Below are 27,121 nucleotides of genomic sequence, written 5' to 3'. Positions count from 1 at the left end.
TCAGCGGAGTTCGAGTCTATTCAAAATTGCCTCACTGACATGATGTGCAGTGCCTATGCCACTGGCCAATGTGATGGCTGGCGTGACACATCTCGGAATCATCTCATCGCATTCATGGTTTCTGCAAACCATATGGTATATCCTCTCTTCACTGTGTAAAGGGTTAATTCACTCATATCTATACCCAGGTTCGGATGACACATGTCCATAACACATCCGGCTCGCGCAAGACTGCTGACAACCTCTTCAAGTTAATGCTTCAAGAGAAGACTTTTATCGAAGAGAAACTTGGGCTCAAACTCATTGGTTGGGTCTCTGATGCTTCGGGAGAGTCACGCGCAGCACGGAAAATGCTCAAACAAAATTTCCCTCGGCTAATCACAGTTGACTGTTATGCACACCAAGTCCGTCCCTACCTCTTCTACTATTTGAGTGTTAACAGTCCTCAATAGGTTCAGTTGGTGCTTGGTGATTACATCAAACAGTCTGATAGTGTCAAGTTGCGCATGGCACAAGCAAGTGAGATTGTGAACTGGTTTAATAACCATTCTCTTGCGCTTCATCTTCTGTACTCCGAGCAGAAGACTCTTCCGGAGTTCACTGGGACAGCAAAGACCCTCATCCGTGGGTGTATTACTCGGTGGTCTTCACATGTGATGTCACTCCAGCGATTATTGGACTTAAAGAGACCTCTCAAAAGTATCATTATCAAATCGAGTGATAACATACTGATGGCTGCGGGCACAAGGCGGGAAATGATCAACAAAGCACAACAGATCATTGATACAATCAATAATGAAAACTTTTGGAATGATATTCGACAGTAAGTGTTTGCGCGATTCTGACAATTTGTCTAATATAGAGTTCCACATTAGGATTACCGATGATATCACCCCCTTAGCCATTGCTGTGAATGTATGTCAGGCCTCAACAACGCGTGCCGATCAGGTTGCCTTGATCTTTGGACGACTGTATAAACATTACACGGATATAAACACTGCCCTAGATCTCCTTCCCCGCTCTATTGCACCAACTTCAACTGTCCATGCAGTCCTTAGGAGTCTTGAAACTCGATGGGCAAAAATAGATCATTCTTTCTTCATTGTTGCCGTCACTCTCAATCCCTTTGTGAAGCGAAGATTATTCAATCCAAACCTTTCTAATTTGCGGCTTGTCACTCTAATGGAAGAGGTTTACTGCCGAGTCTTTGAAACCAATGAAGCTGCAAGCAATCTTGGACCGCGCGCAATTGCATACTTGACATCAACTCACGATGTTTTTGGATACCCGGGTGGAGATTGGACTCGCAGTAACATATGTAAGCGGATCCCAGTTAGTTCTTGTATCTCAGCACTAGTGAAGTGCTCTTATCTCAGAATATTTTCATAGGATTTTAATCCTTTAATGGCATGGCTCAACGCTCCACAAGATGATCCACTTGCGAAATTAGCCATTTTGGTTCTGTCGCTTGTTTGCAATTCCGCGGACACTGAGCGGTTCTTCTCAGTGACAGGTGACACAAAGGATCCTTCGCGTAATCGCCTCTCAGTAGAGAAGATGGTGATGTCCTCTGCCATCAAATTGGAATTAAATCGCCAGCATGCACTTCAAGGCACTTACCGAAGACACATGCGGCGCTCTTTTGGGCTGGCACCTTCAGATAGGGATCAAGACCCCACCGGATCCCGCTTAGACCCTGAGCTTTCATGTCCAACGGCCATCCCTCAGGAGGAGTATCACAGTTTTCACAATTTACAGGTTTCTCTGCTTTCAGACCTTTCGGCAGACTGTGATATTCAAGTTCCCAGCTTGTCCTCTGTGAGTTTCATAGCACATATTGCTAGGTATCATGTTTATGGAAAACTCCAGCAGGTAGCAAGCAGTAGTGTTAAGCTTCGCGATATCTTTAATTTGGCATTGGATGGTGAATGGGATCTCTATTGGTTCCAGGCAAAGGATAATTTGGCAGCTGAGATGGAGATTGAAGATTTGGTTACGAGGACATGTAATCAAGAATTAGATTCTAGTATAGCTGGCGTTGCGGGGTGGGAGGTTCAAGATGCGGCATAGTCCTATTGGTAAATCCGATAATGCCGGCTTACATCCGTATTTTGGACCTCCGAGACAATTGACCCAAGTCGGAAGCACCACGAGATTGCAAATGGTCTGATTCAATGTCTGATTGTGTCATGTGCAACACTGGTAACATCAATACATCATCAAGGATCACGACCACATTCCCATCTGGGACTGTTTCACAAGAGGTCGCAACACGATTCAATTAGGCGATTCTCCTGTCTTCGCAAAGTCTTTCTCGCGCTATCGTCATCTCAGAGAAAGTCGCCGTTGTAATACATTGACGAATCTAAGAAGTGTGGAGGACTTGGCTCCACAAAATGGAAACCTCAGCACTCGGCGAAGCAAACTCATGGAACATCCTGATCTTTTGTACACGGGACTGGGCGTATCGTTGTGGACTCAAACATGGATACGTCTCCCTCCCACCATCTCGTCTCGGGGCGCATCTTTGGATTCGTATACTCCGCCGATTCTTATAGGCTCTGAGTCGTGTGCTCGCGTGTTTTACCAGGAAATATCCGATTTCACTCGCCCCTCAGTGATGAACTTTTAAGGCTCTTATCCGCACGACGTCAGTTTGGGATCCTCTGTCCCGATCCTAAGGCATTGGGGTTGTCATTCTTGGAGTTTTGACCGTGCAGGACCGTGCGTGTGTTTATCAGCAATGGGTATGATGACGCCAAGCAAATTTTTGGAGATGGAACTGAAGTGTTCGGAACAGTCCCCGTACAGTCCGCTCACCCCTTCAACTAAAGCACTGTAACTTTTGATTTTGCACACTTGTCGTCGTCCACAATGGGGGCTACCTAATCTTTTTCAGCTTTGCGGTACTCTCGCTTGAGCTCTATGGTCTGTGTGAACAGGTGGCTTCTACAAGCAACTTTGCGTACGGGGCCCTTGTTTTGGTTTCCCCTGTCGGCTTCCTTTCTTTCGTGGTTCGGACTTAATTCTACGCCTGCATGATGCTTGCCGCTCGGTCCGCTCTTTTCTCGTTCGGGAAATCAGCATTTGATCGAACCAAGAATGAGCGCTCACGTTCTGCTCTCCGCAGGATGTGTTGTTGGTGTTTCCTGAATTTCATCTCAAACTGTAAAACAACTACGTGTATCCAATCCCGTATGCACTCCAATTGCGTACACCATTGCATCCACTCCCCAGCAATGGGCAAGTCACGCCCGATCTGGGCCGGCTCGCTCGGATATCATTAGCATAACTGTGATATGTCTCCCGGTAATTCCACGTCCAGGTTTAGGGTCACTCATTTTCCTCAACACGTCATCCTTTAATCATGTGTCTCTTTCCCATCCCCGGTCCACGCGTCCGCGTAGGGCAATCCACACATAACGAGGCGCCCTACATGATCATCCGCCTCCAACCATTCTCGACAATTCAACATACGCCTGAACATCAGCCCAGTGGTTCACTTCGCGGTGCGGTCACTGGGCTCGGGGGCTGGCGGGCTTGCAAGGGAGACACTCTAAGGGAAGATTTGGCCTAGGTCTCAGACTTCTACGCTTTATAAAGGCGGTCTGTGGTCGGGGATGGGGGCAGTCCCGCTAATGAATGATGATGTTGTTAAACATGCAAGGAATCTGATGCAAGATGTGCACTGTGGTATTCGGTTGAATGTATTCCAAGACCACTCGAGATGTACATATGTGGGATATTTGTGGCAGAGCTCTTGACTTCAGTGGCTTCACTTTACGCCAGTTGGTTATTCTTCGTTCAACAGTTCCCAGAGCTTCATGTCCCAAGTTGGAGTCTTTCATCTGGTTATGCACCTCTTCGATCATATGCTGAACGCATCGGGAATCTTCCTGTCACCAAATGCTGGCACTATTTTTTTAAAATTAGTTTCCTTTCCCCAGGTGCGCTACAAGAGTGTTTCGGCAGGCTTATGCCAGATGATAGGGTTCTGACACGCAGGAAGTGGAACTTATTCGAACATCGACTCATCCCCATTTCGTGTATATCTTTCTCTCCGTCAGCTCTTTCCGAGGGTCTCCAAAGGGGGGAGAGTAGCAGACTTTCCCTGCGATAGACAGCGCACCACCAGTTATGACGACAATCATCAATTTCCCAGCACAAATCAGTATAACAGAAACTAATTTAGCTCTTCCAAGCTTTTAACAGTGTTCGACATCTTCAGAGGCATGAACTGCAGATGAAGCACCATTTTGTGGTGCTGGCGACTCAGTAATTTCTAATACAGGACGCGTAGTTTCACCGGCCTGATTCGCTTCTCTCCAAGTTCGAACGATGTTCCGGCTTAACGAATATTCTCGAACGAACAGGACTGGAAGTAGTCGGCTTATAAGCTGCGTACTAGTCAGTTTCGAGGAGCACACACCAGAAACAAAGGTAACACTCATGATAGGAGTGTAGACGAGCCTAGGACATTCGTGTTATCTAAGATATAGAAATAGCAGCTCAAACCTAAACAACATACCAAATAAATGCCACACTCTTCGTGTACGCCTTGAGAATTTGGTACCTGAGAAATGGGGGCTATGGACGAAAATCATTTGGAAATGGAACTGAGTAAGAAGCCTAGCCAACATACCTGAATCTGAGTCAAGCCCTTCACATCCATCAGCAAAAAATTGTTATGCTCCTGAGTGCTCCGGAGTATCAAGAGCACTGGGAGAATCAGGAGGAGATTGGCCGGTCCAGGAACAGCCCATTTCCTCCGGAGTTGGCTAGGTACTCCAGGGCACTCCCAGGAGGGCCTGGAGCATTGCTTTGTGCACAAACATATCCAGTAAATACAATTTAAATGCTTCAAAGTGTATAGGGGTGAGAAGCTTCTGGGAGCTCCTGGAGCATTTGAAAATGAAAAGGAAAAAAAGAGGGAAGATCCCCCATGAATACCTCCTACCACAAGACTAACACAACACAACACTGCTTAACATTTAGATCAAACACTATACTATATATCAAGGACACTGAGACTCACCAATACACAATCAAAATTTATGGCCTGATATATGATTAATCTGGCAACTTAATCACTTTCGGGCTGGCAGAATATGGGGGAGGGGAAACGGGGGAGAATGAGGGGGGAGAATGAGGGGGGAAATGAAGGGGAAATGAAGGGGAAATGAGGGGGAGAATGAGGGGAGAATGAGGGGGAGAATGAGGGGAGAATGAGGGGGAGAATGAGGGGGGGAATGAGGGGGGGAATGAGGGGGGAATGAGGGGGGAATGAGGGGGGATGAGGGGGGGATGAGGGGGGATGAGGGGGGGATGAGGGGGGGATATAGAGGGAAATGAGGAAAATTTGAAAAATAGGGACTTCTAAAAAGTTGAAAAAAATAATTAGGGAAAAAATCAAAAAAATTCAGGAACTGTAGTGCCTTTGAAGTGCTTTCAGGATATATAATTATTTGCAAAATCGAGGAAGAAATGATGGAGAAAAATGGAAAATACTTTCGGAGACCCGAGAAATAATGAGAACTGAATTGATGGGAAAGTCTGAAAATTGAATAGGGAAGTGAGGGGAAGCCTTGTAGCATTGTTATTTTCTGCTGTCCTGATTTTTCCCGATCCTTCTTGGTCTCATTCCCAGCTGCTCCTCAATACTCCTGGAAGCTCCTGAAAGCTCCTGGGAGGGTCCAGGAGCAGCTAATGGAAAATACTTTTGGAGACCCAAGAACTGAATTGATGGGAAAGTCTGAAAATTGAATAGGAAAGTGAGGGGAAGCCTTGTAGCATTGTTATTTTCTGCTGTCCTGATTTTTCCCGATCCTTCTTGGTCTCATTCCCAGCTGCTCCTCAATACTCCTGGAAGCTCCTGAAAGCTCCTGGGAGGGTGTCACGGCCGTGCATCCCAGCCCGTTCCCCGCCCGTCCCGATGCCGCCCGAGCCCGTTCCCGCTATGCGAGCGTGAGCACGAGCCCCAACCTCAGCCCTATCCTCCCTGAGGACTCCCTGCTCACTTCCCTGCTTGCCCAGCGCGACTCCCCTACCCCGCCCACTTGGCCCCTACAGGGCCGCTATCATCCCCGCGCCCGACTCCGGCCCAACTCCGAGTCCAGCGCCGCTACGATACCATCGCCGCTATCGCGGCCCTACGCTCTTTCCTTTATTTATCTGTTATTGTTTGTTTTGACCCTCGGTCATTGCCGGCCACTATGCGGCCAACCCCGCTCCTTCTTCTTGTTTGCTTCCGGACCCTTCGGCCTCCAGCCCGGGTCCGCTTCCATTCATTTCTTCTTCCTATATATATCCTGTATGATACTTTATTGTTGTTAGACACTGGTCTGGGGTCGGCACCGAAGGTCGCCGATGTGGGCCGCTATTGGCCGCGATGGCCGCGATGCCTTAGACAAGGCCCGAGGGTAGGGCATTTGGCCTCAGCGACTCTAAAGGAGCACTGTGCCCCCTAGTTGTCTCTTGGCCCTCATTTCGGACTCACTGGGGTTGCCTTGTTGGGGTCAGGACTTAGGGGTCGTGGTCACATTGATATTAGAGCTGAGGTACTATAATGTAGTATACAGGATATATATATGAAGATAGAATGAATAGAAGCGGACCCGGGCCGAAGGCCGAAGGGTCCGGAAGCAAATAGGAACAACGAGCGGGGTTGGCCGCACAGCGGCCGGCAATGACCGAGGGTCAAAACAAACAATAACAGATAAATAAACGAAGGGGTGTAGGGCCGCGATAGCGGCGATGGTATCATAGCGGAGTAGGCGATGTCGCGGAGTCACGCTAGGTCGGTGCCAGAGGCGGACTCGGGGCAGGGAGGTCGGTGTGGCTGTGGGGGAGTCGGCCAAGTGTAGGGGAGCCTAGGGGCAAGTGAGGGAGTGAGCAGGGAGCCCTCAGGGAGGATAGGGCTGAGGTCGGGGCTCGTGCTCACGCTCGCACAGCGGGAATAGGCTCGGGCAGCATCGGGACGGGCAGCTAACGGGCCGGAATGCATGGTCGTGACAATTGTACCTTAGCTCTAATATCGATGTGACCACGACCCCTAAGTCCTGACCCCAACAAGGCAACCCCAGTGAGTCCGAAATGAGGGCCAAGAGACAACTAGGGGGCACAGTGCTCCTTTAGAGTCGCTGAGGCCAAATGCCCTACCCTCGGGCCTTGTCTAAGGCATCGCGGCCATTGCGGCCAATAGCGGCCCGCATCGGCGACCTTCGGTGCCGACCCCGGACCAGTGTCTAACAGAGGGTCCAGGAGCAGCTGGGAGTGAGATCAAGAACAATCAGGAAAAATCAGAACAGCAGAAAATAACAATGCTTACAAGGCTTCCCCTCACTTTCCTATTCAATTTTCAGACTTTCCCATCAATCCAGTTCTCATTATTTCTCGGGTCTCCGAAAGTATTTTCCATTTTTCTCCATTATTTCTTCCTCAATTTTGCAAATAATTATATGTCCTGAAAGCACTTTAAAGGCACTATAGTTCCTGAATTTTTTTTTGATTTTTCCCTAAATTTTTTTTTTCAACTTTTTAGAGACCAAAATTTTCCTCCCACTGCTCCTGGCACATTACATACTCCTCACCACTCCCAGCTGCTCCTGAACCCCCTCCCAGGAGAACACTATTGGCTCCAGGAGTGCCCAATCTGCTGTTTTGTCTCCCACATGCTCCAGCCACTCTTGATGCTCCGGAGCATAACGGACTTTTGCTGATGTCATTAGTCAATTGATGGACCGTTTGCCCATTCAAGAAACTTTCAATACTTGGGATCCGTCTTAGCCTCTTCTCCAACTCTGACGAGTAGATAGCATTTCCGACCGAAATTCCTATTGTTCCTCCAAGCATACGGAGGAGTGTGAATGCGCTCGTACTTGTTGCCATATCCTTGAGAGGCATAGCAGCTTGGAGTGCGATGAGAGGAGTTTGGAATAAACACCCTGTCCCAATGGCAGCGATACAGAGGCAAATCTCTTGCTGAGTTCTGAATCAAACAGTACTGTGAGTCAGTTTTTGCGCACGAATATATGGCTATTTGAAGGTTGACACATACATGCTTGAATCATTATCCAGCATTATCATTAAACCAAAGCCTAACGCCATAAAACCCTAGTTCAACGGGATTCGTGATTCATGCGTCCACAAGGTGGGAACCAAGACCAACATAACCGAACCATATCGCCTCCCGACATTTCCCAACACGAGCGACGACCTGGCCGCATATGATGCCAACGATAGCGGCTCCACATGAGTACGGAATCATCAGGATACCTGACATTCTAGTATGTGAGGTCAATTAGGCGATTCCACGGCCAAAACAGAACGCACAAAGCAGATGAACCCAATATTTGGAAGTATAGTGGAAGGCTGGGAAATTCAATCACAATTCAGGGGTACAATTGCGCTAGTTCAATATCCATTACATACTAGTACGACGCGCTGAAGAAAGATACGGCATGGGTGAATGTGCTCGCAAGAAGGACCGTTGTTGTCCGAGTCCCAAACAAGCGAGGGGGAAGGACTGGCTCCCGGTTTGTAAAAACTTCATTAATAGCTCCAAAGATTATGAGGACAGCACCAACTGCCAGCAGAACAATCGTCTCTGAGGCTGGTAGTTTCCAGATTAATCGGATATATCCAATTGCCAATGACTTTACGCACTCCATGAAAGCTGGCTCGAGTTAAAGCCGAAGAGAAGAAGGACGACCCCAGTCACAATCAGGAAGAGGCCCAGGAAGTCGAAGGTTTGAATGTGTTGTTTCATTGTTCGTTGCTGATGTGGGTTGAGCTGTATAGCGTGTTGATACCGGCATTCGGAAGTAGCGACCGCGGAATCATGGACCACATACTTTGAGGAAGGATAATAGGAAGGCCGCAACTCCTCCGGTTGGCAAATTAATGAAGAAGCACCACCTATGAGATTCATATTTGCTCGGGAGATGCTATTCGGTTTCAGCACCTACCTCCATGATACGCCGTCAGTCAACGCTCCACCTGCATCAGATCGTCACTCTGAGACTATCCAGTCGAGGGTTCTCTAACACACCGATTAATGGGCCTAGAACGCTGGCAATTCCCCACGTAGCTCCGATGAATCCAATCCACTTCCCTCTCTCAGAAAGGGGGACAATATCGCCAAGCGTTATATTGACTAATTGAAGGATGCCGCCGCCTCCAATCCCCTGAACACCTCGACAAACAGAGAGCATCATAAACGACTGTGCGGCACCACACAAAGCACTTCCGATCATGAAGATGGCTACACTTGCCAGAAGAACTTTCTTTCTACCGATTAGGTCGCTCAATTTTCCATAGAGCGGTGAAAGGGAGGCAGATGTGAGGAGGTACGCTGATCCGATCCATGAATAACCTGACGAGACATTGAAGTCTTTGACAATTTTAGGGACAGCGGTATTCACGATAGTTTGATCCAAGGCTGCAAGAAAGACGCGCAGCATGAAGCCAGGGAAGACTGACCAAGTTGTCAATGAGGACATGTAGGAGACTTCTTCAGACGCAAGTGTACGTACCAATCTTAAAGTTGCTGGTGATGAGCAAAGGATGAGGGAAAAGGTGGGAAAGAGTGCAAAGGATGACATAGGGTACTCGACGCCAAAAGATCGGCGTACTTTTGGGGGATTTCATGTGTCTCGCTCTTCTTACAACTACCACGAGCTTTCACCTCCTCCTGGTCGCGAGCTAAGGGTAGTTCCTCGATGGCGTCTTTTCCAGAAGTCTTTTCGTCGCGTAGGTCCATTGCTATTCTGTTAGTAGTGTCTGGAGACTCGGAGGTCAACAACTTCGCCCCCCCCCCCCCCCTTAAATATTCAATCATCTCACAATCGTCAACATAAACGCTCTCAAACGAGATTAAAATTGCGTGCCGCTTTTTGGTGCCGATGCTGCATACACGCGATGGCGGAATCCGGTGCGGTCCCACACCGGACGCTCGGATCAGTGAAGCGAGCCATCCCAAATTTACTAATGGTTAGGGAAGCACTTCCAGAACTGCGGCTGTCGTCTACGGGGCAAGGTCGCATTTGCTCTTTTGCCCCGAGCGAGCCATAATTAATTTGGAGATAAACAGATAACGGAAATGCCCGATCGAATTGAATAGCCAGGCCTGGGACTTTGTCCCGCGTTAAGAGCAGAAGCCAATCACTCAGTTAGCGTGCGCCAGCTACAGCGAGCCATTAAGATGGAACAGCAAGGTTTTCCGGTCGTGGAAGAGGTGGTCCTACAAATCTTTTCCTGGCTGGATGCATGCGACTTATGTCGAGTACAAGGTACGTAGATGGTCACTACGTCTCATCTCGTGCAACCACTAACACAAAGGCAACCCTAAGCTGTGAATAAATTTTTTTGCAGACTTAGCTCAGACAATCACCTATGGAAGATCCTTTTCTTTGAGAAACATCCTTCTCGACGCTTGCGAGGTGGGAGGGGGATTCTTTACCCCTCTCTAGGGCCGGATGGCGAGGATCATAATGGAAGGGCTATCAAAAAACTTCCGCGACGAGCCGGCTTGACGCTGCGACAGGCTCATCGCCAAAATTGGAAGACATTGTATAGGTAAATATCATTCCTCAGGAGCTACCGCATCACGGATGGAACAGTGGTATTGAAATTGTGCGCACCTACTGTTTGTCCTCAGGATTGCATGGAACTGGGAGCAAGGTGAGCTACCGATACTCCGAACTTCAAGTCAAGTGGAGCTCATTGCTTTATTAGGTCGTTGCACAAAATTACATGTTCAGGGCAACCAGACGCATGACCAAGACAACCTTGTACGAGCTGCGGCATTGTCTGGGCCATTGACGAGTATTGCAATCCGCAACCGCGTAGTAGCGCATTTCGCCGCCAATGATCCCTCGGTCTCAGGGCTCTTACCGGGCCTGGGCGATCCTGATGAGCGATCCTTGGTAACCAGCATTGCATTAGATCAGTCCCCAAATGCACCTCCAGATGTGCTGAGACTCGCATATTTTCATGAGGTCGGAGTCTTTTCAGTCTGTGAAATTTCAACAACATTCCTCCCTCATGTTCCGGAGCAAGGGCCTGAACACGGTCTCAGTCGTAAACTGTACCATCTGGGAGCCCATTCTTCGGAAGGTTTTGCACCTCGTCTTAGACAATCTAATATCGTCTCGTCCGCCTATCATCATCCCTTGCTTGTTGCCCTTTCCGAAGCCTTTCACATTCTAGTGTACTATCTTCCAACGGTTGTTTCCCCACCCTCAGACGGGGGATTTCAATCCTCGCCACCACTCCGTCCTATACTTCAACACTCGCTTCATTCCTACACATCCTTCCCACCTTCTTCTATGTCTCTCACACGAACCTATAAATCGACTTTTAAGCTTGTTGTCGCCTATTCAGTGCCGGTCTTCCCTGCCCACTTCACGGCTGGCGCTTGCGAGATATCCATCTCATTGAACGAACAGGCCTTGCCACCTGGCTCTTCCAGCTCAGGCACATTCGCCCGTGTTACATCAACTCGAATGGCGTCTGCCAATACGCCTTTCGGTTGGTTCGAGGCTCCTACTTCCCCCTCATCTTGTCAGGATCCTGAGTCCGAGCCTAAAGTCAGTACTTTGCGGCATCAGGCCGAGCTGGCGATGGAGCAATGGGATCGAAAAGTAGGGAAGGTGGCGGGTGTTCAGACTGACGGGAAGTGGGTTGTCTTAGGGAGCGAGGACGGAGTGTTGCAAGTCTACCGCCTTTATCGGCCACCCTCAACAAGTTCGAATGCTACGCCAATGTCACTGACTTATCAACATAATTTGTACGGACATACGGCCGGTATTTCAGGGTTAAAAGTGACGGATGGGAGGTGTGTGAGCTTGGGTAAGGAAGGAGTTGTGCGTGTTTGGGATCTGGAAGAGGGTTGGGCTGTCGAGGTTGGTGGCGCCAGTTGGGCGGACGAGGACGGTGAAGGCAAGGGGGATACTGGAGGCCGGGCCGTGGCCGAGGGGCGACCTGTCGTTGTGACATTTGACGAGCGTCGGATTGTGGCAACCGATACACGTCGTGGTGGCGTGAATATTTGGAGATTTGATACTTAAATCTCTCCCGCTGACCACTGGTAGTTTGATGTGTCAGCACTACCCATATATATCGATATCGTTGCCGGTCTCCTTGGGGCGAAGACTCTCTTTGTGATCAAATTTGAGCCGATTGTGCAATTACGTTTTTAAGTTGGTGACTTTACAGTACAGGAGGGCCGATACGCGACGCAGCGTCGGCCTTGACAAACATGGGTTTTTAGCATGCTTCCCTTGCATCAGTCGTTGCGAATTTTAATCAGTAATTTGCCGACGGTTCCACGGGACATCAGGTCTTCCTGCGCCTGACGTACCCCTTCAGCGGAAAATGGATACTCCTTATGAATCACAACCTTAACACTTCCCTCTGCCAGATAATTGAAATATTCTGGTATATGGGAGAGTCTCTCCTCCGGAGTGACGAGGTAGGTGTTTACACTGTGAGGAGTTATTCATATGATTAATGTGACGAGAGGATGTGAAGTGATGAACATACGTTGGACGACACAGCTTGAGGTTCTTCGTCACAAGCTTCAGTGGTGAAAATGGAGGAACGACGCCACTCGCGTTTCCCAGCGACACGATCGTTCCCTTCCTGGCGATGAGGCTGAAGTTATCATCCCATCTAAATTCTCCTCTGGATAAGCTGGGAAGAGTCACCCATAGAAAGCAACGGTACTTGCGTGTCCTTCCCAACTCCGTCATAAACTGCTTGCACACCTGCACCCCCTGTAAACTCCAATACTTTCTCCACGACATTCTCTCTGGTATGATTAATGACGTAATCAGCGCCATGCTGCTTTGCAAGTGAGGCCTTCTCAGGTGTTGAAACCGTTCCGATGACACGCGCCCCAAACTTCTTTGCAAGCTAGAGGAAGGCAAAGTCATTCGGAATGACACAGAGAAACGACAGGAAGATTTGGCGCGTTACCTGAGTAGCTTGAATGCCGAATCCACCAGCTGCTGCATGAATGAGGATCCAATCATTCGGCTTGACTGTATAGGCTTCTTTGAGGAATGTCAAGGCCGTGAGGCCAGAGATACAGGCTGCTGCTGCGAGTCGCGTGGACACTCCTTCTGGAAGTGGTGCAACTTGCGTCCAAGGAACTGCTCGATACCTAGAGAACCCCGAAGTATGACGCTGAATGCGTTTCGTAGGGACGTTATTACGCAGTAGCAGAGAGGCAAGGCATGCAACATACCGCAACAACGTTGTCTCCAACTTTGAGATTGTGTGACTTATACTCCTTATCGTTTAAAACTTCTTCAGACGTAGGTAAAGCCAGAACCTTTCCCGCTAATTCGGCACCGAGGGTATACGGAAACTGGGTGACTGGATATATTCCCCTGCGAAAATACGTATCAACTGAAGTACCATAAATATTGTAAGTGAGCTACACCAGAAGATCAGGAAAAAGCCCTCACTAAAATTGACGCCAGCTCATTCGACAGATATCAGGATCTCATCAGGTTTCGGTGAGGGGAAACTGATCTTATTCAACTCGATAACTTCAGGTCCGCCTGTCTTGTAGATCTGAATAGCGTGATTGATCGGCATATCGTCAAAGCTGGATGGTATTGGTCCACTAGAGAGTCTTGCTGGGGAATACTAGTCGGGAGGATCGAAAGATGTAAACATGCTTATACATCCGTCTCGGTTGCCAGATTTGATGGAAGCGTCATAAGATTAATATTGCGTGCCACATTTTGTTGCCAATGCCGCACATATGCCATGGGAGAATCCAGGTGCGGGTCCGACCGCCTGGAGACTCAGGATAAAGCGAGCCGTTCCAAGGTTGCTAAGCAACGAGTGAGCAGCGTGGAAGCATTTCCCGAGTGCTCAGACCGCAGCTGTTGTCTATGTGGCATGTTGCTTTTGATCGTTTTGCCACGGATCTCCGGTCAGATTCGTGCTCTAACAGACCACCAATTGCGCCCGCCATGACTTCCGGATCGACAGATAATGGAACTGCCCGATTGAGTTGAATATCAACACTCCCACATTCTTCTCAAAAGATTTATTGCTTTCAAGGTGTAAGCTTGCAGGGGAAGATATCTTCAATTAGACGCGTGATGCCATGTGGGATCTTTATTGGATCCAGGGTGTGCGCCACTTAGTGCTAGAAACAGAGATGGAAGATCTCTTAACACGAGAGACTTTAGATTTGGATGCAAGCCTAGAGACCGTGGCAGATGGCGGGTTGGCCATGATACATCAAGCGCTTGTAGCTAAATCCGTTACTCCGTCATAACTCCGTTTGTTCCAGACATGACGCGACCTTGAGTGACCCGGATTACATAAATACACGGAGGTGGCGAGTTCAGGAAGAGCCGAAAAACGAAAAAAAGGTTAAAACAAAAAAACTAGGCACACTCAAAGGCGCAAAAAGAAAAAAACCACGAATTAGATCGTGAAGATGCACCGAATAGAGTACAGGCATGGGAGCCGAGGCGTTCGGCGGACGCTAAGGCAAGATTGACAGCGTAGGCACGGAGGCCGATGCGCGCAGCAGACGCTAGAAAAAAGAAATTGAGACAACGTACCGAACATAATAATGTGAAAATAGTTCAGGAGCAAAGCTTGAAAGGCGACGATTGAGACCTGCAAACTGAGCATACGCCGATGATCAGTATGCGAAGAGCCGTAGGCGGGTACGACGTACGAGAAGACAGCCAGATATTCTGAAGCATGCAGCGGACGCGGTAAGCACTGGGAACTGGGAGCACACAAGTCTCATTTCGAAGCAATTCTGCGTAATTCAGCAAAGGAACAAGCGCACACAGAACAAGTGGCAGGCGTATACATGAAGTGCTTGACAAACGATAGTAAAATTAGATTATAAACATCAAGACGTCGAAGGTAGAAGCAAAGCATAAGCCGAGAAACCGAGAAGCTTCGCGGCGCAATCTTTTCATTTCATGAGAAGATCATTGGGTTGCCCAAAGTCAACTCCCTCTAACCCCATCTGCTGTGATGAAGAAGCGTCAGAAACGAAAAGCGGTGCACCTCCCGGGCAACATCTCACCGGTGGTGTGGTAACTGTCACCCAGTCCATCGAATGTCCCACAAAAGATGAAGATGGTATAGGAGGAATGAGCTGAATAAGCCCTTCTCCATTCGCCTTGTGCCTCTTGGCGGGTGTAGGGGTCGAGATAGAGCCAGAAGACCGTGGCCTGGATGATGAGAACTTGCGGACAGTTTTCTTGACCTCCTTTACTGAGACGACGCCCTGACTCGCAGGGAGAACGTCTCGCTCCTCATATAAATCGTCCGAATCGTCATCCGTTTCTTCGCCCTTCCGTTTGCGTTTGCGCGGGGATGGAGTTGCCTCACCGAACTCGCTAAACTCCCAACTGCGAAAGCGATCGAACACCTTTCCATTGAACTTCTTCTCGCCAAAGTGAAACCTATTCAGCTCCTCTCGGAAATTCCGGATGGCATCAGCCAACTTTTGGGGGGTTTCCTTCGTGTGTCTGGCAATTAACAATGCCGTTAAGACCCATTCAACTGGTGAATATCTGGGTCGTGAAGCCTTGGAAACGGCGCCCTTGGGTGGCTTGAGCTCTTTGCTGGAACAAAAAGCCTTAGAACATAAGTCCTTGCTAGTCGCAATATAATTGAATATATCCATCGTTTTTCTCAGTTGTTCTTTGAAAAAATCAGTTGGTCTACCCTTTTTGGAGAGCCATGTCGACAACGCAGCATCTGTCGGCGGTCGGGGAAGATCCAATCCATGCACCATGATGAAACAGAGACGGACAAGAGCCAAAAATTCGGCATTACGCGCAGGATTGAAGCTGATTAATTCGGAGAGCGAGGTGTCGTGGACTTGTTCTTGGAGAACTGAATTCAAATATTTCGACCAAGGGCTGTTGTGGGCTCTCAGCTTCTCTGCCGGTGTTAGGGTCATTCCTCTCTGATGTAGAGTTAGATCGAGATGCTCGTAAATAATACCGATATTTGATGCTTACTTGCACTCGCTAGGACAAAGTGGACGGTCAGCCGGGCCATTGAAAGTGGCTTGAGGAACTTGCTTACCTCGAAAAGCATTCTTTCCTGCGCCTCCGTGATATGATGGTACCTAGGACCAAAGTCAGGAAAGATATACCTCGGCTCTGGCCACTTACTCTTCACAGCGAATCTGCTTATTCTCCATTCGCTTTTTCAGAGCAATCGATAGTTCCAATGGCTTGACCTTCCGCGACTGGTGCACTGCTCGCATCTTGTAATAATACCTTTTCCCTGTCTTTTCGTCGATGTCTACACCGCGAATCAGCAGATTCGCTCTGATTTCAGCGGCAGCACTTACATGGAATCTAATGAGGAAGTTGAGTGGCGTCAGCGAACAATTTCGGCACCGCGGAGAATGAAACCGACCTCCCCATCGAAAAACCTAACCAAGTTTGTCATCTTACTATGTGAACCAAAAACAGAACTCACTTCCTCAGAGATGTTAGTCTTTGCTTCCCATCAATACAAACGCGTCTCTCTCCGTCCCGATGCGCGATGACTCCTATTGAGACGAAATTAGAACAGGTCGGGGATAAAAAGTCCCGGGGCACGAACGAAAGAGAATCTCAGGCACATGAAAACGCTTTATCCAGGATTCAATGATTTTGGACTGGGCGGCTTCAGACCATACGACAGCTATGTTGAGGGGATCAGAAAACGTGCAGGGGAGTCAGGCGGATAGGCCACGAACCTCGTTGATAATCGGGATCCAGGTCTATGTCGTCCTCCATCATCATCCCTGATGGAAAAAAAAATTAAGGCAAGAGGATAGAATTAAAAAAAAAAAAGCCCACTATATAGCGTTTGTCCAGAGTAATTTGCAGGTCGCGGCTCCTCGAGTTCCCCAATCAATGTGTTGCTGCGCGAAGCGTCCCCAACGTGATCCTCATCCTCTTCGTAGTCTTCGCCGGCGGAGGATTCTAGTTGGTCCTTATCATCCTCCCAATCATCATCATCATCTTGATACCTCGTCATCGCCAGAAGATGTTGATGCGCCCTTTGACTTTGAATGTGGCTTGGCTTGCAGACTGTAGTCACGTGTTCTTTGAAAAGAATTCAACTTGGCGGCCGCCACGGACGAGTCAGGAACGCGTGTCCATCGTTTACGAATACGCCCAACAATAGGGTCGCTGCACAAGCAGGAAGGCCTCGGATGATTCGGGCCATATGGCGCCAGCAAAGGCTAGATATGTGGGTCTGTAACAGTCTGACTTTGCTCTGCTCTGACTTGGCACTCAGTCGCACGGCACAGCGCAGATTAGCATCGGATGGATGCGCAAGAATCGTCACTGCCCCTCGCTTCGGACGCGTCGCCGCCAATACATTTCAGCCCCTAGAATTTTCCTAACATTTCACCTTCTAAACACTCGCTCCTTTCATACCAGCCCGGCATGTGGTTCCGTCAACGCAAAGCCTTCAATCACCCAGAAAGATACTACTGATGTGCCTCTGGACTCTTTCCCACTTTCGACGCCAGCCAAGTCAAGAAAGATAGAGCTTCGCCCAGCCCCCATAAAAGACAGCCCGTCAGCTGTTCCTCCATCCTCACCTTCCGGCCATGTTGAGCATCCCGTATCCGCAAAAGAGAAATCGCTCCCAACTTCTAATTTCACACCCCCACCCACGATTATTCTTCCTCCCAATGGCCCATCACCCATATTGGATCAAGTCGGGAAGGATCTGAGAAACGCTGAGAGACATGGCATCTTGACTCCCCCACCTGAAGGGGCTAGTACACTCTCTAAATTGGTCCATCAAGCGAAGCAGCTATTCAAGTTCTATTGGGAGGGCTTAAGGGCACAATACCGGAATCACCAACACATGCGGGCCATTCTTTTACGTATTAGAGAAGGCAAAGCTGCGGGAAAGCCAGAGCCGTTAATGACAAGATGGGAAACCCAGTTTATTAGAACGCACAAGAGAGATCTACGCAAGTGAGTATAAATTTGCCTTCATACCTTACAGAATGATTCAGTTGCGATGTAATCCCAGACTCGTGCCCTTCGTCTTCATTCTAGTCATCCTAGAGGAAGCCCTTCCGCTCATCGTTCTATATGCACCCGGCATGCTTCCCTCGACCACAATCCTACCAGCGCAAGCTGACCGCATATACCGCCGGAAGGAAGAGAAGAGGGCTGAAGCTTTAGTTCAAGCCAAGTTCTTCCTCGAGTCGAGTAACACATCAACTCCATCCGACACTTCCAGACGTGGTGTAGCCGGGCTCGACAATGACTTAGCATGGACAATATGCAGGTACGTCTCTCTGATAGTAGGCTACGCCGTGGATCCCAAGGAATTTTGCAGAGTGTACGGGTTGTCGGACCGAGGGCCCCGTTCTCTAGTTAACCGACGACTGTTGAGGCACCTCGGTTACATTTCCGACGATGACCGGCTACTTACGCATGAGGAATTCGGAGATCGTCTTGATTTCGAAGAGCTCCGAGTGGCATTGAATGAGCGGGGATAGTAAGTAGCGACTAATACCTTTGTCCGTGCTCTTGTTTGACTGATGTTCGCCGCGCTTAAAGTCTCACAGTGGGTCGGAATGAGACTGAGCTGCGCCGAGTCCTTCGGCACTGGCTTGTGACGGTTAGGACTCCGGAGGATATGATCAAGTCTTTACTCATCCATGCACTTGACGCGGATGTGGAGGCGGCTCTGCGGAATTAGGATGCTCCTTTGCAATCTTGACAACTTACAAAGCTTATATGAGCCATATCAAGATGACAAGGGTGTAATGCTTGTTCCGCATCACTGTTAATGTACAGCGTACTAATAGTACAGTAGTCGATATATATGTATCGAAGCCCCATGCGGATGCATGGTACTAGTGCCTTCACCGAGACTCGCGACCTCTTCCGAAGTTCTAATTGCCTGAGATCCGGGTATTTGGCCAGCAGTATTGATATCAGGCTGATCGCTGGTGTAATCAAGGTGGGATATTGCTTTCGACAACCTAAGGCACCCAACTGTTTATATGTCTCAACTGGAAAAGGATTTTATTGCATTGAGAACTTGGGTCGCCAGAGTTCATATCAACCTGATGATGAATTTTGAAACAACTTGTTGAGGGTTATTGGTGCACCGCCACCATCGTTGGGTTGACATCTTGGAAATGGTCAGCCCTGCGGGATCAACGCCCAAGCCTCAGCCCATTGAGTCAATCGAGGAGCTCCAGAAAAGACTGGATGCCCTTAGCAATGTCGAGAAGCAGCTTCAATCTACCAGGAAGTTGACTAGAGCACTGTTTTCTTCCAATCCCCTCGACATTCGGCGGGCGTTCAATGAGTTAAATAGCTTTTCCACCACGCTGAAGAGTGCGGGGGTTCAAAAAGCTATTCGAGCATCAGAGGAGAGTGATAAGAACCATCCGTTTATCGAAGAACCTGCCGTGGTGAAGGCAGATACGTCTATCGGGATACCGCAAACGCCCACAACGACGCGTGTCCAGAAACCACCAACTCGGTTCGTTCTCCTGTCTATCGCCGATATTTCCGAAATTTGTTACAGAAAGTTGAACCTTGTAACTTTCCCGCCCAAAAAAACAGGTCCCCAGTACAACCTCGCAGACCCAAAAACGGTCTTCAATTACTCCCACCACATTCTTCTCTGATTCCTTCATTATCCGACTCAATTGCCGGTTTCTCCTCTTTGCCTTCATCCAAGCGGATCACTCTGTTGGGCCTCCCTCAATTTATCCGAACGGCGAGCACGGTTCGTCCGAAAGTTCTCAAGTTGAGAATATGGTTTCCGCCCAGGGCACGTCAACACTTGCTCACACAGTCCAAAACCACCGAAATCATATCCGTGATACGCCAAAATCCTTCCTATAAGCGTGAATCTATTGTTTTGCGTGTGGAAGTAACGGATCTGTCTATTGTCTACGTTCGATTATCGCCGCCTGTGTCAGATGAGGTTCCGTTGCGGGTGATATCACTTAATTGCCTGGCACTTGGCGAAAAAGTGAGTGCCCCGGATTTCACCTATCAAGGCGCGTTTATTGATGGCGGTATGCCTGTCGTTTTGATGCCTTTGTGTTCTGCGTGGATGTTCATAGAAGCTCCCTCACGAACCGTCTGATCATATTGTGTATAACCAGATGTCACAATTTTTCACCACTCTATTAACCGAGCATTATGACCGCTTCTCAATTCCTTTGATGCTGGTCGGTCAATGGTTTACGCTATCCCTCTTTGGGTTCGATGTCCGCTGATCTCCAATGACGCATTGGGTATATTTCAGGACCTGCTTTCTACATATGACACGCTTTTTACGGACGCGTGCGGGGTGTGTGGCGCGCTGCTTTCCAGAACTGGGCGATTTCCCCCTGTTGGACGTGTATGGAAGGAGGAAGTAGCGGGAGTGGGGGAAGAGCAGAAAGCGAAATGGGTGCCGTGCCATATGGAATGTTTCCACTGATGGGATGATGCCATCACTGGGAACGAGACGCTGGTCCCATAGAAATAACGGCATCCTGGGATGTCGATAGGAAAGTGCCTCAGCTCAATAACGACTCGGTTTCTGCCACGGAACGATTTAACTCCTGAAGGGCAAAACCGTTTGAGTTTCTGTTGTTGCGCTGCCACCGACAACACAGTCACGAAAATCTCCTAAGTTGAGTCAAAATCAATTTTGTCGTTTGATGCTCGCTGCGGGCGCCCATCTTTGAAAATGGCAACCAGAAATGATCCCGATATGGAAATTAGCGGGGGGTCACGGGAAAAGGCTCTCCGAAAATAAAACGGATGACCTCGAAAAAACGCTCAGCAAAATCGCTGCCGTCCTCGAGGTGCAATGAGTAGGATCCCATGCGCTCATAGATCTGGCCGTGACCAGATCTCCCGTCCGAGGAAGCTTGGATCAACACTGAATGCATACGAAAAAGGGTCTTGCTTTATTATCGGCGCCATGCTTTCGGATGCAATCCGAATTGAGTACAGTCCTCACGCCTGGTGCAAGGCTTTGTATTCAGTCGATCCATCGTCGAAACACGCCTCGTCAGCGCACCTGATCCTCCTGGAGACCACAGGGCCGCTATCAGTGAACGCGGCCTGTCTTCTGAGTGCAGTCAGGGCGATCGGTTGTCAAAGGACAGGTTTGGAGAAGCGGTTTTTCCCTGGACGCCTAAAACCTTAATTTCTACTAGCATATCGCACGCGTTTTTGTGATTTACTAAATCATTCGGCGCTTTTTGATACCTTACCTTACATCCCCTGCCATCTTTCGGGCGTTGAGGCGTCGCAATTTTGAAATATCAAACTCACAAAGTAATTCTCCAGGCCGATTGCCCTTACTCCTTGCAATCCCTAATATTTTCGTCCTTAATTCAGCGTACGCCCGATCTTAAGCGGAAAGACCCTTCATTTCGTCCCCTTGACTCACTCCCCTACCTTTTCACTTGCGTGGACGCCTTCTAACCCAGATACCCCCTTGCACCTTAGCTTTGCGCCGTATCTCAGACATCACTCCCAGCCTCATCGAGATGCAAGGAGACGGCCGCCCTGCCCCAGGCCCCTCTTCTGCGTCTGAAATTGATCTCTCGGTTTGGCAGAGACTTCCAGACAGAGCTCCGGACGAGCGTTTACGGGCGCAAGGACCTCGGAGCACCGATGAAGACCCATATTCGGAACCATCTTCGCCTTTTGAACCTATCGTATCTTCTCGCCGTACCATGTCTATCACGCAGTTCCATCCCAAGGAGGGAGAGCCAAATATTCCACTCACGATACGTCTCGACTTCGTCCCCCCTCCCCATCTACAACGGCAAATACACCTCGCAGCCTCGAGAGCCTCGGAAGGAAAATCAACCCAATCGCAGATACCATTTCCCTTCGGTTTTCGTATATGTTTTGGTGACTACCCCCTGGACACTCTGGTTGCATTGCAGCCGTTGGATTTGCATCAGCCAAGTTCGCAGATGAAATTTATGCTGCAATCCGTTATTCCAAAGCGGCAGTCAACCCTGCCGCATGTTCCTGTCAGCGTTCAGCTAACGGCAAACCACGCTGTTTTGGACACTGCCCAAATCGGTGTCTTCATGTATTGGGATACTGGTAGGTTTCAGCATCCCCCTGTTCGCGTTTCTTCCTCAGCGCTTTCGCCCCGCACCTCATGCACTGAATCAACTTAAATTGCTTGTAGAAGCAGCACCGAGAAACACGACAGCCCCCCTACCAATTTCGGAAGACCGTGCCGTGCGTTCCCCTTCTGGGCCGTACTCACAGCTGGTACCCAAGGGGAGAAGGGGAGATAAAGTACAGAATTCTCGATTTGTTGACCGGGGTTTGACACAACATGTTCAGCAGCCAAACCCAGATCGGCAGTTCACTTCTCCACAGTACACACACCACGATTCCTCCATAAGACCCCAGCCTCCGTCTCTCGACACTCGATCGACATCGTTGCCGGGAATGCCGCACGCGCTTGCGCCATCTATGTTTCGCAATATCCCTACCCCGTCTCCAGCGCCACCTTCAACACCTAGTTCGGGTCATGACTCATCAGCGATGCAGAACAGCCCGATTGAGGAGCGCATGCGCCTTCCTCTTCATCAAGAAACCGATACCACCCCCCCTGTGGCACAAGCGCCCCACTCGACCCAAGCACCATACCGTGAACGATCCCCGTTACCACGGAAACCTACTCCACTCGCCCAGAGGCGTTCAAGAAGAGCTTCTGCAGTTCAGACTCAGGACTCTGCAGATACGTCCACACCCGATCTTGGAATGGAGGGGGAACAGGAAGCCTCCTCGTCTACAGCGAGTACGCACAGGCCACGAGGTTTTGGAGCTAGGACCTCAATTAGCGGGAAACCGTTGATCCCGTCTACACTAATTCGAACCAGCCAGCTATCATCTCGAAGAACAACGAGAAACCCAGTTAGACTTCTGATGAAGGGGGATTTGAATAACATGGCTCTTGGATGGTGCGTACTTTTTTCCACATGCTGGTCAATACGTATTTAGTAGTTCCTCTGTAAGGTCGGAGAAAGATTTTGTTAGTCGCCGGAGACTCGTGCAATTTTGGCGTCGTCAGGATGGGGCCGACGTTCATCTCGCTTTCAAGTCTATTCCACCTGAGGAGTACCAACCCACGTCGATCGTGGTGTCCTGCATCTATAGGGACGATGCGGACGAATGCTTTATTACTTCAGTCGATCTCATCTACCTACTCGAGATGATCATTGATTCTCCTTTCAGCATCGAGGAAAAGAATCGGATCCGACGCAATCTAGAAGGTTTCAAGCCTCAAACGGTAGTGAAGAGCAAGCCAGGAAAAGGGATTGACTCCTTCTTCGCTCTTATTATGGGATTCGGAGAACCTAAACCTCGGAATATTGAGAAGGACTTGAAAGTTTTTCCATGGAAGATCATTCCAACCGCTCTAGAGAAAGTGATCAAGAAATATGTAAGTAGCGTGGTGTTTTGTTAATTACGCCATCACTAACTCCCGCTAATGCATACGCAGTCATACGCGCCTACGACAGGTGCGCTACTCGACCCGATTGTCTGTCAGGATGGTGTTAAACTGGAGGAGGACTCACCAGCAGGCCATCCATCCACCGTAGATCCGCCCTGCAGCCCGCAAGTGAAGCTGGAAGATTTTTCCACCGCTCCATTTGAAACCTCACCAGAACACCAATCGTTCCACTACCATATTGCATCTTCGGGCTCTGCCACTTCAAACTCTGAAGGACGTTCTTTCACGACCCAGAACCTGTTATCGCGAAGTCCCTCCTCCCAGCAATCGCATCAGCCAGCGCCAGCTGGACCCTCGACCGCTGGGTTGCCGATTGGACTCCACCACCCTTACCGTTCGTTGAGTGCCGGAAGACAATCAACCGAGTTTCCGCGGACATCTTTCTCCAGTCAATCGCCAGCAGGAAGCAATTCAGCTAGTCGCCAGACCAGCGTGTCCGGACCCAGTGGCGTCGTTAGCTTGAGCCCTGGAATGGAGGATGTAAATGAATATTTACGTTCTACTGCTACATACATGCGAAATGCACCCGAACATCCGACGGTCAGGGGATCATCTTCTTCACCGGACTCATTTACGGCCGAGATGGAACAGTATCTTCAACGGGCATATCCAACCCAATCTTCCGCTGGAGAAGCATCGAGCACTTCGTCACAGTATCAGTCGTCCGTACGGCCAGCTGCAACCCAAACCGCCTTGCATCTGGTCATCAGGGTCAGATAGGGTCGTCACGGCAACAGTTTGAACACAGTGCACAAACCTACCCTCCTCCTCACGCACAACACCTGTATCATCCCGAGTCGTTTCAACAACCTTCGTACCCATCTCTTCAGTATCCAGCTCATGAATCGACACAATCACCTTCAGTCCAATACCAAAGCTCATATTCGGAAGTCAGCAGCTACTATCGCCCGGGTGCACAGCGTTCTGAAGACCCCAGCATGTCGTATGGATCAGCTTCTAGTCCCACCGCCGAATCTGCACATCGGCAGCATCACTACTCCCCACAGGCGGATGTCATTCCAACCCACGCGCCTTTCCACTCGCCCCTGCAGCCTGCAGGCTCCCCTGAGCACTCGTACACGCCACGATCCTACGAACACGCACCGCAGCCCTATTACGTGCCTTCTCCAGAAGCTGTACTGCCTCAACAACAACAAATGATATCCGGTATATATAAAGATCCCCTCTTGCGTCAACGTTCCTCAGGGACAACGGGCGAGTCGCGTAGCGATAACCGCGCAGTTGGCCCTTACACTTGGGGATCCGAGTACCCAGCCTACGGAGAAGCAGTGCTGAAAGCCAGCAGCACCCTCCCTCCAGCAGTCCCACCACGAACTTTCATCCATGAAGTTTCTAATTGATGAACTCGACAACGCTCTGACCCTTGTGCTTGACGCATTTCCACGCCCTTGTATCATCGATTTTCGTTGTTATTCCTTTCATTATTACATTATTAAACCTTTCGTGCCCTTCAGATTCGGTACTGGGGTCGATAAACTTTGGTTTACGTATCGACCCGAGCCCCGACCCGTTCAATGTCGCTCGCAATTTTAGCCCTCCATCGTTTTCGTCGTCAACGGAACAGCCATTACTCTATCCTACCTCATCTATTCCTCCCAGTACATCCCTACTAGTCCCCCTTTGTTAGTCGCCCGCTATATTCAGTCATTACGGTTGGAATTCTATTTTATGGTATAGCCTGCGCCTCTGGAGCGTTATTCTACACGTATTTCTATGCTGCTCAATTCTAACGCGACGCGTCCTCACTCACCCGGATACACCACATGCATGGATGCCGCACTGCCACGCTACAAGAGTTGTGTGCCAGAGCCTTACCGTGGTGGCGTAAACACGACAGGATGTTTAATCCATTGAGGCAGGTTTTCACCACGCTCCCTCTGCGCCAGTGCCACCCCAGATAGGAGCGGGAAATATGATGTACCTGAGAACAGCCTCAGGAGCTACGGTCAATTCGAACCCACACGTCAGATTGCAGGAGGTTTGAGAGCATCATGGTTTCTTAACAGCAACCAAACGTGAACAGTACATGTCATGGCTTCCAAACTATACCGTGAGATTGGTCTTGACACCAAAAACTAGCCCCACTTCCTCATGTCTAACGCAGGACGGGGAAACTGAGATTGGAACGAATCCTGCGGCTGTCAATCGACAAGCGTAGCCAATGAGCGGATAAGTGAAGGCTCGAGCAATGTGAAGGTTATCACGCGCCCAGCTAAGTGCTTTTTAATCGACCCCCGTCGTGTCAAGTCCACGAGAATATCAACAACACCCGTTTTGGCATTTGGATACAAAGAACTGACATATGTCAATGCGCCTGGGCTATGAAGAAACAGGGGATGGGTGGCGCCACACTTTCACAGTCCCGTCCGCGCTGGCCGTAAGGAGCTCATCCCTTTTGGTTGGATGCTGTTCTGTCCAAGTGATAGTCTTGCTGTGTGCCTTGGGTGGCGGATTTGGATTTTCTGGCTTGCCCTGGCAGGACAATGGGACGTGGTTCACGCAGGAGATGAAATACATAACTCAAGCACGTACCGTCAGCAAATCCCACGACCACACCCGCCCGTCCTCGTCTCCGCATACAATCCTGGCCTCTCCAAAACCAAAAGTGGCATTGGTTCGATAAGAATCATTCTTATGACCTTTGAATGTATTGAGTGCGCTTCCATTAGCGCAATCCATGAGACGGATGCTGGAGTCCAACGTGGTGGCGAGATATGTTGATCCATCCTTCGTAGGTCGGATCGAGGTGACGGGATCTGTTCGTCATTGTTATTTTTACGTGCACATCATGGATGCTCTGGGACTCACGGCCAAGGTAGTCCGACCTCAACTCTCCTTTCCTAATATCGTACGTCCGAACGTGGCCGTCTACAGACCCAGTGACAATCTCCGCAGCACTGACATAAACGCAGGCTACGCTATCACTAGCTTCATCAAGGCTTTGTATCGGAGATCGGTTCTGGGCTCTTCCATAGGTCGATTATCATCAACTTGAGCTCGGCTCTACTCCAACTTACTTTAAATCATAGATCTTCACTGTACGATCGTAGGAAGCTGGAAACAGACAATCAAAAAATCGATCCTGTTGATCTTGTGCGCATATTACCAGTGACAAGGATAGCACCGTCACCGCCAAACCGCACGGCGTTTATTTTCCCCATGTGTCCTTGGAAACGACGGATGGTTTGCCCCGAAGTGACATCCCAAAGGTACGCGACACGATCACCGCCCGAAGAGGCAAACTGAGCATTATCAGATGTCCTGTTCCGGCCGCCAATATCGAACGACGTCAGACCCATGAGAAAGAACTAACTAGTATTTCCCCATTACTCACACATCAATGCCTAATATCTCATAGCCGTGTCCCTTGTATGCTTTTATCTCGGCACCCAATTCAGGATTCCAAAGTCTGATCGTCCTGTCGTTACCTCCAGACAAAGCATACTTGGAAAACCCCTTGGCATATACTGCAATATTAACGGGCCCAGAATGGCCCGTGAGGGTGTGATGCTCATGTCGGGGGAGAGCCGGGGTCTGCGAGCCCATTAAATTTTAATCTAGG

The 27,121-nt window shown here is 49.4% G+C and overlaps 10 protein-coding genes across 10 annotated transcripts; 5 read left to right on the top strand and 5 right to left on the bottom strand.

Annotated features, from left to right (window-relative positions):
* Nucleotides 1–4,121: 4,121 nt before the first annotated feature.
* Nucleotides 4,122–4,559, bottom strand: EI90DRAFT_1316527 (uncharacterized protein). Its single transcript, XM_039051661.1, has one exon. The coding sequence runs from the start codon at nucleotides 4,449–4,451 to the stop codon at nucleotides 4,206–4,208; it is 246 nt and encodes an 81-aa protein (XP_038922859.1). The 5' UTR covers nucleotides 4,452–4,559; the 3' UTR covers nucleotides 4,122–4,205.
* Nucleotides 4,560–7,536: 2,977 nt separating this feature from the next.
* EI90DRAFT_2965315 (major facilitator superfamily domain-containing protein) lies at nucleotides 7,537–10,057 on the bottom strand (the record flags this gene model as incomplete). Its single annotated transcript, XM_039055518.1, has 12 exons — nucleotides 9,844–10,057; nucleotides 9,633–9,780; nucleotides 9,534–9,547; nucleotides 9,050–9,475; nucleotides 8,967–8,997; nucleotides 8,853–8,916; nucleotides 8,665–8,791; nucleotides 8,431–8,611; nucleotides 8,332–8,370; nucleotides 8,168–8,282; nucleotides 8,057–8,112; nucleotides 7,537–7,987 (listed from the first exon to the last, which is right to left on the bottom strand). The coding sequence occupies exons 2-12, from the start codon at nucleotides 9,758–9,760 to the stop codon at nucleotides 7,537–7,539; spliced, it is 1,632 nt and encodes a 543-aa protein (XP_038922858.1). The 5' UTR covers nucleotides 9,761–9,780; nucleotides 9,844–10,057.
* EI90DRAFT_3285311 (uncharacterized protein) lies at nucleotides 9,848–12,400 on the top strand. Its single transcript, XM_039066963.1, has 4 exons — nucleotides 9,848–10,289; nucleotides 10,350–10,575; nucleotides 10,658–10,680; nucleotides 10,735–12,400. Exons 1-4 carry the CDS (start codon nucleotides 10,202–10,204, stop codon nucleotides 12,066–12,068), a joined length of 1,671 nt encoding a protein of 556 aa, XP_038922857.1. The 5' UTR covers nucleotides 9,848–10,201; the 3' UTR covers nucleotides 12,069–12,400.
* Nucleotides 12,287–13,605, bottom strand: EI90DRAFT_2904655 (NAD-binding protein; the record flags this gene model as incomplete). The annotated part of the gene is made up of 6 exons (XM_039054176.1): nucleotides 12,287–12,485; nucleotides 12,544–12,672; nucleotides 12,722–12,915; nucleotides 12,979–13,188; nucleotides 13,250–13,441; nucleotides 13,498–13,605. 6 exons carry the CDS (start codon nucleotides 13,603–13,605, stop codon nucleotides 12,287–12,289), a joined length of 1,032 nt encoding a protein of 343 aa, XP_038922856.1.
* Nucleotides 13,606–14,872: 1,267 nt separating this feature from the next.
* Nucleotides 14,873–17,106, bottom strand: EI90DRAFT_1315573 (uncharacterized protein). The gene is made up of 11 exons (XM_039051659.1): nucleotides 16,854–17,106; nucleotides 16,751–16,798; nucleotides 16,615–16,695; nucleotides 16,489–16,561; nucleotides 16,426–16,441; nucleotides 16,358–16,364; nucleotides 16,176–16,308; nucleotides 16,087–16,129; nucleotides 16,020–16,028; nucleotides 15,074–15,964; nucleotides 14,873–15,013 (listed from the first exon to the last, which is right to left on the bottom strand). Exons 1-11 carry the CDS (start codon nucleotides 17,032–17,034, stop codon nucleotides 14,960–14,962), a joined length of 1,536 nt encoding a protein of 511 aa, XP_038922855.1. The 5' UTR covers nucleotides 17,035–17,106; the 3' UTR covers nucleotides 14,873–14,959.
* A 7-nt stretch (nucleotides 17,107–17,113) lies between these two features.
* Nucleotides 17,114–18,903, top strand: EI90DRAFT_3285308 (uncharacterized protein). The gene is made up of 4 exons (XM_039066962.1): nucleotides 17,114–17,248; nucleotides 17,297–17,993; nucleotides 18,052–18,525; nucleotides 18,588–18,903. The coding sequence occupies exons 2-4, from the start codon at nucleotides 17,332–17,334 to the stop codon at nucleotides 18,727–18,729; spliced, it is 1,278 nt and encodes a 425-aa protein (XP_038922854.1). The 5' UTR covers nucleotides 17,114–17,248; nucleotides 17,297–17,331; the 3' UTR covers nucleotides 18,730–18,903.
* A 144-nt stretch (nucleotides 18,904–19,047) lies between these two features.
* Nucleotides 19,048–20,792, top strand: EI90DRAFT_3285307 (uncharacterized protein). Its single transcript, XM_039066961.1, has 4 exons — nucleotides 19,048–19,524; nucleotides 19,608–20,022; nucleotides 20,117–20,224; nucleotides 20,302–20,792. The coding sequence occupies exons 1-4, from the start codon at nucleotides 19,175–19,177 to the stop codon at nucleotides 20,476–20,478; spliced, it is 1,050 nt and encodes a 349-aa protein (XP_038922853.1). The 5' UTR covers nucleotides 19,048–19,174; the 3' UTR covers nucleotides 20,479–20,792.
* A 665-nt stretch (nucleotides 20,793–21,457) lies between these two features.
* Nucleotides 21,458–23,535, top strand: EI90DRAFT_1316349 (uncharacterized protein). The gene is made up of 4 exons (XM_039051660.1): nucleotides 21,458–22,112; nucleotides 22,201–22,984; nucleotides 23,047–23,466; nucleotides 23,527–23,535. Coding segments are annotated over exons 1-3 (1,356 nt in total). The 5' UTR covers nucleotides 21,458–21,541; the 3' UTR covers nucleotides 23,048–23,466; nucleotides 23,527–23,535.
* On the top strand, nucleotides 23,065–23,490 carry EI90DRAFT_2903961 (uncharacterized protein; the record flags this gene model as incomplete). Its single annotated transcript, XM_039054159.1, has 1 exon — nucleotides 23,065–23,490. A coding segment is annotated over one exon (426 nt), but the record flags the coding sequence as incomplete, so codon positions are not given.
* A 2,343-nt stretch (nucleotides 23,536–25,878) lies between the features above and the next one.
* On the bottom strand, nucleotides 25,879–27,105 carry EI90DRAFT_2904281 (nuclear mRNA splicing protein; the record flags this gene model as incomplete). Its single annotated transcript, XM_039054167.1, has 6 exons — nucleotides 25,879–26,031; nucleotides 26,092–26,315; nucleotides 26,368–26,525; nucleotides 26,577–26,613; nucleotides 26,666–26,820; nucleotides 26,894–27,105. 6 exons carry the CDS (start codon nucleotides 27,103–27,105, stop codon nucleotides 25,879–25,881), a joined length of 939 nt encoding a protein of 312 aa, XP_038922850.1.
* Nucleotides 27,106–27,121: the final 16 nt, after the last annotated feature.

This window comes from Cantharellus anzutake, assembly GCF_015039405.1.
Source record: "Cantharellus anzutake strain C23 chromosome Unknown EI90scaffold_3, whole genome shotgun sequence".
Classification (NCBI taxonomy): Eukaryota; Fungi; Basidiomycota; class Agaricomycetes; order Cantharellales; family Hydnaceae; genus Cantharellus; species Cantharellus anzutake.
The sequence above is the reverse complement of the archived record's forward strand: the minus strand, read 5'-3'. Positions and strand labels throughout refer to the sequence as shown.

Coding starts and splice junctions, on each gene's coding strand:
- EI90DRAFT_3285311 (XM_039066963.1), top strand. CDS start 10,202: ATGGAACAGCAAGGTTTTCCGGTCGTGGAAGAGGTGGTCCTACAAATC. Junction 10,290..10,349: donor CGACTTATGTCGAGTACAAG/GTACGTAGATGG, acceptor GGCAACCCTAAG/CTGTGAATAAATTTTTTTGC. Junction 10,681..10,734: donor TGCATGGAACTGGGAGCAAG/GTGAGCTACCGA, acceptor TTGCTTTATTAG/GTCGTTGCACAAAATTACAT.
- EI90DRAFT_3285308 (XM_039066962.1), top strand. CDS start 17,332: ATGCGCAAGAATCGTCACTGCCCCTCGCTTCGGACGCGTCGCCGCCAA. Junction 17,994..18,051: donor CACAAGAGAGATCTACGCAA/GTGAGTATAAAT, acceptor ATGTAATCCCAG/ACTCGTGCCCTTCGTCTTCA. Junction 18,526..18,587: donor GCATTGAATGAGCGGGGATA/GTAAGTAGCGAC, acceptor CCGCGCTTAAAG/TCTCACAGTGGGTCGGAATG.
- EI90DRAFT_1316527 (XM_039051661.1), bottom strand. CDS start 4,451: ATGAGTGTTACCTTTGTTTCTGGTGTGTGCTCCTCGAAACTGACTAGT.
- EI90DRAFT_1316349 (XM_039051660.1), top strand. CDS start 21,542: ATGCAAGGAGACGGCCGCCCTGCCCCAGGCCCCTCTTCTGCGTCTGAA. Junction 22,113..22,200: donor CTTCATGTATTGGGATACTG/GTAGGTTTCAGC, acceptor AATTGCTTGTAG/AAGCAGCACCGAGAAACACG.
- EI90DRAFT_3285307 (XM_039066961.1), top strand. CDS start 19,175: ATGGTCAGCCCTGCGGGATCAACGCCCAAGCCTCAGCCCATTGAGTCA. Junction 19,525..19,607: donor GTCCAGAAACCACCAACTCG/GTTCGTTCTCCT, acceptor CCAAAAAAACAG/GTCCCCAGTACAACCTCGCA. Junction 20,023..20,116: donor GCCTGGCACTTGGCGAAAAA/GTGAGTGCCCCG, acceptor GGATGTTCATAG/AAGCTCCCTCACGAACCGTC.
- EI90DRAFT_1315573 (XM_039051659.1), bottom strand. CDS start 17,034: ATGACGAGGTATCAAGATGATGATGATGATTGGGAGGATGATAAGGAC. Junction 16,562..16,614: donor TGTGCCTGAGATTCTCTTTC/GTTCGTGCCCCG, acceptor TCGTCTCAATAG/GAGTCATCGCGCATCGGGAC. Junction 15,014..15,073: donor TGACAGTTACCACACCACCG/GTGAGATGTTGC, acceptor TCATCACAGCAG/ATGGGGTTAGAGGGAGTTGA.